At 46.3% G+C, this 13602-nt stretch overlaps 2 protein-coding genes and 2 long non-coding RNA genes across 4 annotated transcripts in view; 1 reads left to right on the top strand and 3 right to left on the bottom strand.

The window, feature by feature from the left end:
* Positions 1-640, bottom strand: part of LOC143909787 (uncharacterized) — a 279264-nt gene extending 278624 nt beyond the window's left edge. Inside the window, exons 1-2 of the long non-coding RNA XR_013260375.1 lie at positions 496-640; positions 14-390 (exon numbers count right to left, since the gene is read on the bottom strand). This is a non-coding gene — a long non-coding RNA (uncharacterized LOC143909787). The remainder of the gene's footprint in view (positions 1-13; positions 391-495) is intronic.
* Positions 1-13602, bottom strand: part of LOC143909769 (uncharacterized) — a 69598-nt gene that overhangs the window by 15927 nt on the left and 40069 nt on the right. The window lies entirely within an intron of this gene.
* LOC143909786 (uncharacterized) lies at positions 181-10716 on the bottom strand. Its single transcript, XR_013260374.1, has 5 exons — positions 10566-10716; positions 10127-10460; positions 8510-9864; positions 514-828; positions 181-406 (listed from the first exon to the last, which is right to left on the bottom strand). It is a non-coding gene; the product is annotated as an uncharacterized LOC143909786 (long non-coding RNA).
* LOC143909777 (recQ-mediated genome instability protein 1-like) lies at positions 11375-13490 on the top strand. The gene is made up of 7 exons (XM_077427950.1): positions 11375-11517; positions 11587-11786; positions 11860-11956; positions 12034-12146; positions 12210-12362; positions 12468-13162; positions 13240-13490. The coding sequence occupies exons 1-7, from the start codon at positions 11444-11446 to the stop codon at positions 13396-13398; spliced, it is 1491 nt and encodes a 496-aa protein (XP_077284076.1). The 5' UTR covers positions 11375-11443; the 3' UTR covers positions 13399-13490.

Genomic DNA, 13602 nt, shown 5'->3' with positions numbered 1-13602 from the left:
TTCCAGAAAATACTACGCCTCGACGAAAGCAAATTCCTCTTGTACGCATCAACAACTAAATGCTTGCACGCATCAATAACCACTTCCATCAAGCGTTCCAGAAAATTCTACGCCTCGACAACAGTGCATTCCTTTCTTACGCATCAACAAACCACCACCATCGGTCAGGCGATTCCAGAAACACTATAAAAGGAGGTACAACCCAAACAACGCCAGTCGACCCACAGCAGCAAGCGTCGACACAAAGCAGCAGACCAGTCGACATCCAGCTCCTGACCAGCCACCACTTCACTACACGGACTTGGAAGATCAACCAGCCGACCGAGCCAGCAACACACTGCCGTATCCAGAGACTTGCTGAACATAGCCGAATGCCGAGCCAGCGACACTCTACCGTATCCAGAGACTAGCCGAACATAGCCGAACAACGAGCCAGCAACACACTGCCGTATCCAGAGACTTGCTGAACATAGCCGAATGCCGAGCCAGCGACACTCTACCGTATCCAGAGACTAGCCGGACATAGCCGAATGCCGAGCCAGCGACACTCTACCACATCCAGAGACCGCTGAACGACATACTTTTACCAACAATTAACCATACTTGTGTATACGTGTTACTACCAAATAAATACCATATTAAACATATAGTTGTATTAATACCGAACACAGACGAATCTGTCTACAATACATGGCGGACTGGTGGTGAAGAAGACCTTCACAATAAGACTAGTTCCCATACCTGGTGACCCCCGACTAAGAGCCACGCAGCCTTCAAAGCAGTCAACAAAGCAGCCCACAGCGCAGTCAACTTCCAACCTCACCATACCTGGTGACCCCCGACTAAGAGCCACGCAGCCTTCAAAGCTGTTCCGACCAAGTCTTCATGGTCAGCTTTCGTGGCGTTACGACCAAAGGAGCCGTTTTGGAGGGAGATCGGCGCCGAGCGCGCGTCCCCGCCTCCTATTCGTTTTCCGCGTCGGTCGAGTGAACATCTCTGTTCGCTACCGAGTTGGTTCCCACCACCGAGTCCCGATCAGCTCAGCCTTGATCGGCAGACGATACTGGAAGTACAGCTTCAGTATACGTCCGGTGAGAAGTGAGGAATTCCTGGTCTCTCTTCGTCGAAGTCAGATCACGTAGCCACGTGGTTGAGTGAGGTTATCATAACCTCTTGAACACGTGCGCGCTAATTTCAAGTCGGACTCCCCCCCCCCCCCTTTTCTGTCCCCCTGGCTTGATCTCTGTATATACATATATATATAAAATACAGTCACCATACAAACAGAATTATAACCTGTTTTCATTACTATTCAATTTCCCGCCTTTGTCCCGTATCACCCTCACTTACGCACACTGTACGAGAGAGAGAGAGATATACATCGAGCCGAGCCGACAGCAGCAGAGACCAGACCGCAGACGACGACCTGTAGATCCCTTGGAGGAAACCAGCCCCGCCCACGCTTACCACGAGCTTCTACGAAACCGACTTCCGGGGTGCTCTCGAGTTGAACATCCCTGGAGTCTGAACACTTGGTCCTTCGATAGCCGAATCCTCCAGAGCTGGTCTGCCAACATCGTCTAGTCCAGGTTGGTCGTCATTTGCATTTTTCTGTTGTGGTTGCTATTTTTTTGGTCGCCAGCATCCATTTTGTTTTGTCCGTATCCATTGTCCTTTGTTTATTTTTTTTCTCTTCGCGTCCATTTTTTCCTTTGTTTGCTTTGCGTCGCAGTTCAATAATGGAGGCTTTGATTGCTCTTAAAAAGGCACGAAAAGGTATTCGAGCTAAATTAACTCGCAACGCGAATCTATTGGGGGACAATGTAAACCTCATCGAGCTCAAGGCTAGATTCGAAATGATCAAACCACTATTGTCTGAATTTGAATCGGTCCAAGATCAGATAGACGAGCTGGACCAAGAAGAGGCGCAGGCCTCCGAGTCCGTCGTGGACATATTTGATAGGGAATATATGGCCGCCATCGTGCGATACACCGAAGCAATCAATTTACGGGAGCCGCAATTTAACGTTCCGCCATTAGATGTCGTTACATCCGCTGTCACACCTGTGCCGCAGTCACCGATACCGCAATCAAATACAGCAATCAAATTGCCCCAGTTGGAGTTGCCCACGTTTGAGCGCAACATCCAAAATTGGCCCCAATTCGCACAACGCTTCTTGGCCGCTATGGCCGGCGAGAATTCGCAAATCGCCCGCTTCCAATACTTGTTGGCAGTCCTGAAAGGAGAACCCAGTCGCGTAGTTAGTGGCCTAGAGTTAGCTGACGATGCCTTCTCCCGCGCGTGGTCCATTTTGGATCAACGCTATAACAATAAAAAAATTGTTATTCAACATCATCTTCAGGCATTATTTGAAGCCGAGCCAGTCGCGAGCAACCATCACGTCAGTTTGCGTCGTCTCATAGATGATGCTAACATGCATGTACGTGCGCTCGTTAACTTGGGCGTCCGGGTCGAGACCTGGAACGAGATTCTGGTGATGTTTATCACCAGAAAACTCGACCGGCACACACTTCAGCAATGGGAGCTTCAGGCTCCCAAGTATGAAGACTGCACGTTTGTCAACATGATGGACTTCCTAACGGGCCAGTGCCAAGCCGTGGCAAATGCCGACTTCGTTCTAAAGGGCGAGTCGAATGCCCAACCTCGAGTTGTCAGTGGCCAAAAGGCGGCCGCGTTACATGTGGGAGGGGAACACCCCTCCTGCATCAACTGTAGCGGAAGTCACTCGCTACTAGCATGCACATCTTTCCGCCGTATGAGCGGTGATGAGCGTAGGGCGGCCGCTATCAAACATAGGTTATGTCTGAACTGTCTGAGACCGGGTCACATGGTTCAAGCGTGCCGAACCAAACAAAGATGCGTGCGTTGCGGTCGGGCGCACCACACGCTCTTGCATGACGCAACGGCGTATCAGGCTTCACCTTCAAACAAGGTCAAAACTTCCCAGAGCCCCCAGAATTCGAAGTACGTCAAACCTGTAGAACCGTCAGCAGTTTTACATTCGGTGAGACACGCGACGCCTTCACATTCCCGCACCGTTTTGTTATGTACCGTAGAAGTACAAGCACGCGGTCGTGATGGGCAGTTGCATAAAGTGCGGGCTTTACTTGATAATGGCTCCGAGGTCAACATAATGTCCGAGGACTTAAGAAGGCGACTCGCCTTGAAGTCAAAAAAGATGGACGTCAACCTGCTGGGAGTAGGTTTAAATAGGACGTCCATCTCCTATGGCGCGGTAGTGCGTATACTACCGCGTCTCCCCAACCAGGGCGCCGGCATGGACATTGATTGCGCAATCATGTCCGACATCACGCATCAACTGCCATCGCGCAATGTGTCTGAGATACGGAGCCATTTGCCGCTTCATCTTCCCCTTGCTGATCCGTCATTTGACTCTCCCGGTACGGTTGATATGGTGATGGGTAGCGACATCTATCATGCCATATTGCGCAACGGAAGGCGCACCATTTCCATTCCTTCACGCGGTGACAGACAAGGAAGCATAACCATGCTAAACACCGCGTACGGTTGGATTTTAGGTGGTTCGATTGCCGCTCCCGCATCATCGAACAATGCACGTAGTTGCAATCTCTCACTCATGCGCTCCATCAGAGCATTCTGGGAACTAGAAGAACCGAACACCTCCAAGGTAGGGTTAGATGAGGGTCATCCCGCCGAGCAGTCTTTCATACATGGGACTACTCGCGATTCTTCGGGTCGGTTTATGGTCAGACTGCCATTCAAGGCAGACAGTCACTTATTAGGCGATTCACGCACTGCGGCGGAAAAAAGATTCCGTGCGCTTAAGGGCAGATTTGCTCGTAACGAACAATTTCGCAATCGTTACGAGGCATTTCTGCAGGAATTTATCGATCTGGGGCATATGTCGGAGTGCAATTCAGAATCCGTCCCAAATTTCTATCTCCCTCACCACGCCGTCTCCAAAGAAAGCAGCCTCACTACAAAGCTACGCGTAGTGTTTGACGGGTCGGCAAAGTCATCTTCGGGAACATCTCTAAATGACGTTCTCCATGTCGGTCCACGAGTTCAGGACGACATATTCGACATTTTATTACGTTTTCGGCAGCACTCAGTTGCAGTGACTGCGGACATCGAAAAGATGTACCGACAAATCAGGGTACATCCAGATGACCAACCATTTCAACGCATTATCTGGGGTTTGGGTAAAGGGGCGCGAACGTATCAGCTAAACACTGTGACTTACGGCACTGCCTGTGCTTCATTCTTGGCAACCCGTTGTTTGAGGGCCTTAGCCGATGAACATAGGGCGGAATTTCCCGAAGCTTCCACAGTGTTAAGCAGAGACTTTTACGTCGATGACTTGCTCTCGGGTGCCAGTAGCGTCCAGGAACTCACAAAACTGGCCGAGCAAATTAACTATATTCTGGCTCGGGCTGGTCTCCCTCTTCGAAAATGGGCTTCCAACACCACTGAACCCATCTCCATAATACCCGCTTCCGATCAGGGCACCGATCACTGCCATGTGATCAGCAAGGACGAGACATCCACTCTCGGATTGAACTGGCACACCAAATGTGACACGTTCGCTTTCCCCATCAATCTGAATACAAATGCGCAATTCACGAAACGGAATATACTAGCCCAAATAGCGCGGTTGTTTGACCCACTGGGCTTATTGGGCCCTACCATCGTTCTTGCAAAACAGTTAATGCAAGAACTATTCCGCGGGGGCCTCAATTGGGACGAGGCTATTCCCGAGAGATTAGCGTCCCAATGGGAGATTTTCATATCACAATTGCCCAAATTGAGGGACATAATGATTCCCAGACATGTTTTATTACCTAACCCGGTGAGCATTACGCTACTCGGGTTTTGCGATGCATCGCAAAAGGCATACGGCGCATGCATTTATGCGCTGTCCACCGACCGATTGGGACATCGCGTCTGTAGATTGTTTTGCGCAAAATCTCGAGTCGCCCCCTTAAAGACTTTGACTATTCCCAGATTGGAACTGTGCGGCGCCCATTTACTTCACACATTGGTAGAGCGAGTTAGAGTCGCAATCACCGTTCCGATTGACGAGGTGATTTTATGGACTGATTCTACCATCGTGTTAGCTTGGCTCAAGGGTGAATCTTCACGTTGGACGACCTTTGTGTCCCATAGGGTAGCCAAAATCCAGTCAATGAGTGGAAAGCATTCCTGGAACCATATGAGTTCCCAGGACAATCCCGCTGATTCTTTGTCTCGAGGATTCATGCCCTCTGAATTACAAACCATGTCATTGTGGTGGAATGGACCCAAATGGATCCTCCAGGACAGGAACACATGGCCAAAGAGCCAGGTTCCCATTGAAGAGCCTCAAATAGAGGCTAAAGGGACGCGTGTAGCCCTAGTCGCTAGTACTAGTGACTGGGAGTTATTATCCCGATACTCTTCGTGGCACACGTTGACCAGAATTACTGCCTATTGCCTACGATTTATCGCGGCGTTGAGAAGAAGGGGGTCCATTAGTGGTCCACTATCGCGTACCGAACTAATCGCCGCGGAAACTAAAATCATCAAGCACGTTCAGTCGCGATTTTACAAAAGGGAAATTGCCCTACTCGAATCAGCGTTGCCAATTCCTAACAATCGCCTGAAGGCCTTAAGACCTTTTTTGGATCCAGAAGGTGCCCTACGGGTGGGAGGGCGATTGAGCCACACTCATTGGCAGTTTGAGCGCAAGCACCCTCTGATTGTTCCAGCTAAAGCCCATATTACGGAGTTGCTAGTTAGAGCCGCTCATGAACAATTACTCCATGCAGGCACACAATTGGTGTCCGCCCACCTTCGAGAAAGGTATTGGCTAATCGGGGGGAGAAACACCGTTAGTCGCGAAATTCGAAGGTGCGTACGGTGCTCCCGGGTCATACCGAGACTTCAACAACCCATAATGGGAGATTTGCCAGCATTACGCACTGCCCCGGCACGTCCGTTCCTTAATTGTGGCGTAGATTACGCCGGCCCGATCCTCATCAAGGAGAAAGCGTCCCGAAATCGGTCTTTCCTGAAAGCCTACATCTGCATATTCGTTTGCCTTGCTACCAAGGCTGTTCATTTAGAGGTAGTGCAGAGTTTAACGTCCAGGGCATTTATCGACGCACTGAAGAGATTCATATCTCGGAGGGGGCTCGTGGCTGAGATCTGGTCCGATAACGCCACTAACTTTATAGGAACCGATAGAATGCTCACTAAACTGCTAGCATCAACCGCTCATAAGCAATCGCTACATTCATTTTGTTCTGAAAAGGGAATGAACTGGCGCTTCATTCCACCACGGGCTCCGCACTTTGGTGGGCTGTGGGAGGCCGCCGTAAAGTCAATGAAGCGCCACTTAAAACGCGTCATGGGTAGTACAACCGTAACGTACGAGTCTTTGAATACTCTAATAACACAAATAGAAGCCGTATTGAACTCGCGACCTTTGACCCCGTTGTCATCTGACCTTTCCGACCTAATTCCCCTCACTCCTGGTCATTTCCTAGTTGGTGGGCCACTGATTGCGCTACCTCAGGAAGATCTGGTCGATCAACCCTTAGCGAGGGTGTCAACTTACAAGCACCTGCAGCAGATGTTGCAGCATTTCTGGAAGAGATGGGCCCGAGAGTACGTCACGCTACTGCAGCAGCGCCACAAGAGTGGCTCCAGGGAGTCACCCAACTTGCAGCCGGGGGATATGGTGATAGTCGCCGAAGAAAACGCACCTCCCTTGGAATGGCCCATGGGACGGATCCTAGCCGTTCATCCTGGCCACGACGGAGTGGTGCGAGTCATCACCATTCGCACAGTAAAGGGAGTTATCAAAAGAGCAGCTCGGCGAGTTGCTCGACTGCCTGTTGAGCAACATTCGGTTAATTTGTGCAACGGAGTGGCGAGCGTTCATAACGTCCCACATTAAAGTTGGCGCGTTATTTGTATCTGTGTTGTGGATTCAGTTTATGTGTTTTAACTTAAGTTTTTGAGTTGCTTTTCTTTTATGCTTCTCTTGTTGGTTTGATTGGTGCTTTGTAATGGAGCTATCAGGATAGATTGGGACATATAACGGTTGAACAATATTGTTACCTAGCATTGGTGTTGGTTATTTGTTGGTGTTTTGGTTGTTTGTTTGTCTATTTTTTGTTTGTTTCTTGCCGGCTTAGTCAGCTGCTTATGTAGGATGGGAAACTGACGGTGGACTAATGTTATTTTGTTTGCTGACTGGGTTATTTTGTTGTGTTGTTTTTTATTTTGTTGTTATTTTTTTGCTTATTTGCTTGGTTTTTGTGTATTTCATTAGTCGCTTGTGCACCATTAATTCTTGTTTGTTTTGGAATTCGATCCTCTGACTTCCAACGGGGGGAGTATGTTCCGACCAAGTCTTCATGGTCAGCTTTCGTGGCGTTACGACCAAAGGAGCCGTTTTGGAGGGAGATCGGCGCCGAGCGCGCGTCCCCGCCTCCTATTCGTTTTCCGCGTCGGTCGAGTGAACATCTCTGTTCGCTACCGAGTTGGTTCCCACCACCGAGTCCCGATCAGCTCAGCCTTGATCGGCAGACGATACTGGAAGTACAGCTTCAGTATACGTCCGGTGAGAAGTGAGGAATTCCTGGTCTCTCTTCGTCGAAGTCAGATCACGTAGCCACGTGGTTGAGTGAGGTTATCATAACCTCTTGAACACGTGCGCGCTAATTTCAAGTCAGACTCCCCCCCCCCCCCCTTTTCTGTCCCCCCTGCTTGATCTCTGTATATACATATATATATATTTATTTATTTATTTATTTATTTTTATTTATTTTAAAAAATCAATACCACAGAGACTTGACAGGTTGCCCCAAAGCGTCAATGTGATTTTAATACAAATAATAAAAATCATAAAAATTACAAAAAAAACATCATAAAAAAAATAATAAAAATCATAAATAAAAAAAAACATAAGAAAATAATAAAAATCATAAATAAAAAAAAAAACATCATAAAAAAATAATAAAAATCAAGTAAAAAATATGTACACAAAATAAAAACAAAGAAATAAGATTGAAAAATTTATATCGTGCTATTTAGGATGTGTTCCACCAACTCAACATAACTGGCATCGAATAGGTCCAAGTAATGTGCCAGTAAGTTAAGGAGTCGAACAGCTCTCGAGAGGGGGGAGTTCATGAGCAAATACAGTCACCATACAAACAGAATTATAACCTGTTTTCATTACTATTCAATTTCCCGCCTTTGTCCCGTATCACCCTCACTTACGCACACTGTACGAGAGAGAGAGAGATATACATCGAGCCGAGCCGACAGCAGCAGAGACCAGACCGCAGACGACGACCTGTAGATCCCTTGGAGGAAACCAGCCCCGCCCACGCTTACCACGAGCTTCTACGAAACCGACTTCCGGGGTGCTCTCGAGTTGAACATCCCTGGAGTCTGAACAAAAGCAGTCAACAAAGCAGCCCACAGCGCAGTCAACTTCCAACCTCACCATACCTGGTGACCCCCGACTAAGAGCCACGCAGCCTTCAAAGCAGTCAACAAAGCAGCCCACAGCGCAGTCAACTTCCAACCTCACCATAACTGGTGACCCCCGACTAAGAACCACGCAGCCTTCATAGCAGCCCACATCGCAGCCTTCATAGCAGCCCACATCGCAGCCTTCATAGCAGCCCACATTGCAGCCTACATAGCAGCCCACATCGCAGCCTACATAGCAGCCCACATTGCAGCCTACATAGCAGCCCACATCGCAGCCTACATAGCAGCCCACATCGCAGCCAACATAGCAGCCCACATCGCAGCCTACATAGCAGCCCACATCGCAGCCTACATAGCAGCCCACATCGCAGCCTACATAGCAACCGCAGACTTCATAGCAACCGCAGACTTCACGCAACCGCAGCCTTCAACGCAGTCTACAACGCAACCCTCAACGCAGACTTCAAACGCAGTCCGCTACATGTCCCCACAACTAGTGACCATGTCAAACAACTCCGCAGCTTTCGCCACAACAAGACGCAACCCGGAGACAACAACCAAATGGATCCACTACTGTTGATCCGCCAGCACCGCTCATCACACCTCCGATGAGTCATCACCTCGATGAGCCCACGCAGGACGCCGCAGCCTGCACAACAGCACCGTCCAGACCGACACAAACCTTCACTACCATTGTAACGACCGAAACAGTAACATGGTGTGAAAGTACATATGGACCAGCTACCAACACAACCCGCTGTTGAGTCAACCCACTCCAGCACAACCGGTGAAACAAATCGCCACTAAGCCAACTAGCTCCAACACAACACAGCCGCTGTCGAGACAACTAACTCCAGCACAACCAGCAAAACAGTCACGCGAATGACTCCACGCAGAACACAGCAGCCTGCACAACAGCACCATCCAAGCCATCACAAACCTTCACTACCAACGCAGCTCGCCCAAAATAAGCAACCTGGTAGAGAACAAGACTTGGACCGGCATGCAACACAAGACCCGCTGTTGAGACAACTTTCTCCAGCACAACCGGACGAACAACGACGCCATCGAGTCAATAGACTCCAACACATCAAGATTCCCACAAAATCACACACATCGCTAACACTCACCGGAGAGCCATGTAGGAATCTCGTCGTCGTCATCGTCATCGAAACCTTCGAGAATATTCCGCAACAACAAAATACATCGAGCGGAACAGCATCAAGCATTCCAGAAAATACTACGCCTCGACGAAAGCAAATTCCTCTTGTACGCATCAACAACTAAATGCTCGTACGACCACTTCCATCAAGCATTCCAGAAAATACTACGCCTCGACGAAAGCAAATTCCTCTTGTACGCATCAACAACTAAATGCTCGTACGACCACTTCCATCAAGCATTCCAGAAAATACTACGCCTCGACGAAAGCAAATTCCTCTTGTACGCATCAACAACTAAATGCTCGTACGACCACTTCCATCAAGCATTCCAGAAAATACTACGTCTCGACGAAAGCAAATTCCTCTTGTACGCATCAACAACTAAATGCTCGTACGACCACTTTCATCAAGCATTCCAGAAAATACTACGCCTCGACGAAAGCAAATTCCTCTTGTACGCATCAACAACTAAATGCTTGCACGCATCAATAACCACTTCCATCAAGCGTTCCAGAAAATTCTACGCCTCGACAACAGTGCATTCCTTTCTTACGCATCAACAAACCACCACCATCGGTCAGGCGATTCCAGAAACACTATAAAAGGAGGTACAACCCAAACAACGCCAGTCGACCCACAGCAGCAAGCGTCGACACAAAGCAGCAGACCAGTCGACATCCAGCTCCTGACCAGCCACCACTTCACTACACGGACTTGGAAGATCAACCAGCCGACCGAGCCAGCAACACACTGCCGTATCCAGAGACTTGCTGAACATAGCCGAATGCCGAGCCAGCGACACTCTACCGTATCCAGAGACTAGCCGAACATAGCCGAACAACGAGCCAGCAACACACTGCCGTATCCAGAGACTTGCTGAACATAGCCGAATGCCGAGCCAGCGACACTCTACCGTATCCAGAGACTAGCCGGACATAGCCGAATGCCGAGCCAGCGACACTCTACCACATCCAGAGACCGCTGAACGACATACTTTTACCAACAATTAACCATATTTGTGTATACGTGTTACTACCAAATAAATACCATATTAAACATATAGTTGTATTAATACCGAACACAGACGAATCTGTCTACAATACATGGCGGACTGGTGGTGAAGAAGACCTTCACAATAAGACTAGTTCCCATAACCTAAATTTCCTAAGAATATCTCCAACACAATGCAAAAAATAAATAAGTGAAAAGGTATTTCAACTCAAGGGTGGCTAGGGGTGCCATTATTATAATTACTATAAGCTAGAAGATAACTAGAAAAGCGTGACCACCTAGAGGAGCACGCAATTTATCAGGCGTTTTTAAAATTAGATGACCATGGAATCGCAATAGAGAGAAGAGTTAAAATGAGGTTGGCGAGGGAGCAAACAAGGGACGCAAAAATTCACTTTACAAGAAGAAAACAAGAGGGTGATGTTTAAATACATTGACTGTTTTCATTCTGAACTCCAAATAAGATCAAGAACTGTATCAGACTGTCACAACTCCGACCTCAGTAAGTTTCACTAATGATGTACTTTGAGTTTACCAACTGATCAACACTCACTGAAAAATCGCGATTGAAAACTTATACTTTATGTTTACTGAGCGATCAACAGGTGTTTCTTCGTGGTCATAGACATAGATAATTTATCGAATTAATTTTTTTTAAATATAATAAGATAGCTAGTTATGGTCGGAATTGCAAATGTTTAATCTACTTAAAAGTCCGCGAGAGCTCTCAAATGTCAAACAGTGCTTTTGTTGCGGTTCAATAAAATCGAATCAAATGCAGTTCATTTCGGAGGCCAAATCTCGGCTGAAGACAGAAGGCATGGAGGTCACCGAAGATTGGCTGAAAGAGTATGCCATCATACGTTTACAATATAAGAATCAATTATTCGCGATTCATGTTTACATACCTATCTACAGTTGCGTCGAGTACTTCTGCGACCAAATGAAAGATAAACAAATCGACATCGAAGAACTCAGCAGACTGGTGAAAAGTCAGTGGTTGCTCGCCGACCTGCAGGACATATCTCCGGGATGTTTACCACCGAATCTGAAAACGCAAGTTAAGACTACAATCCAAGGAACGCACGCACTACAAATGAACTCTTTGATTGACATCGGTATTAAACGAGGTTTAATTGTAGCACGCACCCATTAGAACGCCCTATATATTTTTTTTTTTAACTTGTGTAGGTGCTCCGTCATACCAGCAGTTGCAAAAGTTGAGTAAAGTCGACACTACAAACGTAGTAGCTACAGATACTAACAATTCGGAACCATCATCGCAACGGTTATACTTTTCATGATTTTTTTTTTACTTTATATTTTTCTTTATGTATTAACGTCGGAGTATATTGTTTTATGTAGTATGTTTAAGCTTATATTGACTGACGGCGTTCAAGAAATAAGCGGTATTGAATACAAACCTTTGAGAAATTTTAATACCAACCTATTGCCGGGAACTAAAATTCAAATTAAAGGTACGCTATTGTAGTATGTTTCAATATTAAATGGATGATCGTATATGACCTGTTTGGTTTCAGGACCGGTTGATTGCCGACGAGGAGTGCTCATGTTGGAGGAGAAACATGTGACGATTTTAGGCGGAGAGGTTGATGACTTACTTGATCAAAACAATTATAAAAATATTCTAATACGAAAAGTTGGGCAAAGTAGCGGCTCTGAAGTACTTCCGTGTAAGTTTATTAATATAGCAAGAAACTCCATACAAACACAATTTAAGTAATGTAATATTAGTTTACTTTTGTCATGGTAACCTGTCTGATAATTGAATGTTACAGCCACCGAATTCACTCGAGAGGTTGTAAGTATGAATACGATCAATGCAACAACATCTTTTACCCCTACTGTCACAGTAATCGTAAAGCCAAAAATGCGCGCTGAAAATGATGCTACAACATTGAACGCGAGCGGACAAGACCTCCACCTCGATGCTGAAATGTTCGACGATAACTTTGATTTGGATGAACTAGACGCGATAGAAAATCAAGTGCTCGAACAAGAATCAAAGAACACCAACGTCGTACCACCTAGAGTAAGTCCTGTTACTTGTACTCCTATTGAAGAATCACCCAACGATCCGTTCGACGATGATGAACTCGTCGCATTAGAGACGAGCTTTTCGGAGCTGAAACAAGCCGTAGAACCGTCTTCGAATGCCGTCAGTGTGATTTATCCCGTGAAAGTCGATCGGGATCCGTTCGTTTATTTGAAACAACTAGAGAGCGTTTCTGCTAGTGATAAAAGTAGTAAGACATTTATAGTGAAAGGTCAGATATTGAAGGTAGTGGGCAAGTTATCTTTTCAGAAGAAAGACTGGGTTTTGAAATGCACACTGGTGGATGGCTCCGCATCTCTAGATGTCAACTTCGCAAATGACTTGTTGTCAGTCATAATAGGCTACACTCCGGAAGAAATGATCACAATTAAGAAAAAAATCTCCTCCGAACCAAATTTGAAGGAATCCGTCATGGAGGTGATGTGTTAACTACATACATATATTGAAATACAAAATTTAGAAATATCAATGTAACTAAAATTGTACCTTTTCAGAAGTTAAATAGAGCGATGGATCACATTCAAAAACTAGATTGTCTTTTCCACATATTATATAAACAAGATGTTCCATACGTCGTAGAAACGTCAAGTTTGAATCAACACCATTTTAATCAACTCAAACAAAGGGCTTTGAATGTTACACAACCCTCTTAAATGAAAATTACCATTAAATTATATACTTAATATATTGATAAATTACTTTTAACAATATAAAATTGATCTGACAATACATAACTTGTTTTATTTTTAATCTTTTCTTTTAGTAATGTACATACATATATGTATATATTCGATTTATTATCATTGCACAGCAGATTTAGGGCACCACTAGTGCCAGATATCTGTTATAAAATCGCT

This window comes from Arctopsyche grandis, chromosome 3 (genome assembly GCF_051622035.1).
Source record: "Arctopsyche grandis isolate Sample6627 chromosome 3, ASM5162203v2, whole genome shotgun sequence".
Lineage (NCBI taxonomy): Eukaryota > Metazoa > Arthropoda > Insecta > Trichoptera > Hydropsychidae > Arctopsyche > Arctopsyche grandis.
The sequence above is the reverse complement of the archived record's forward strand: the minus strand, read 5'-3'. Positions and strand labels throughout refer to the sequence as shown.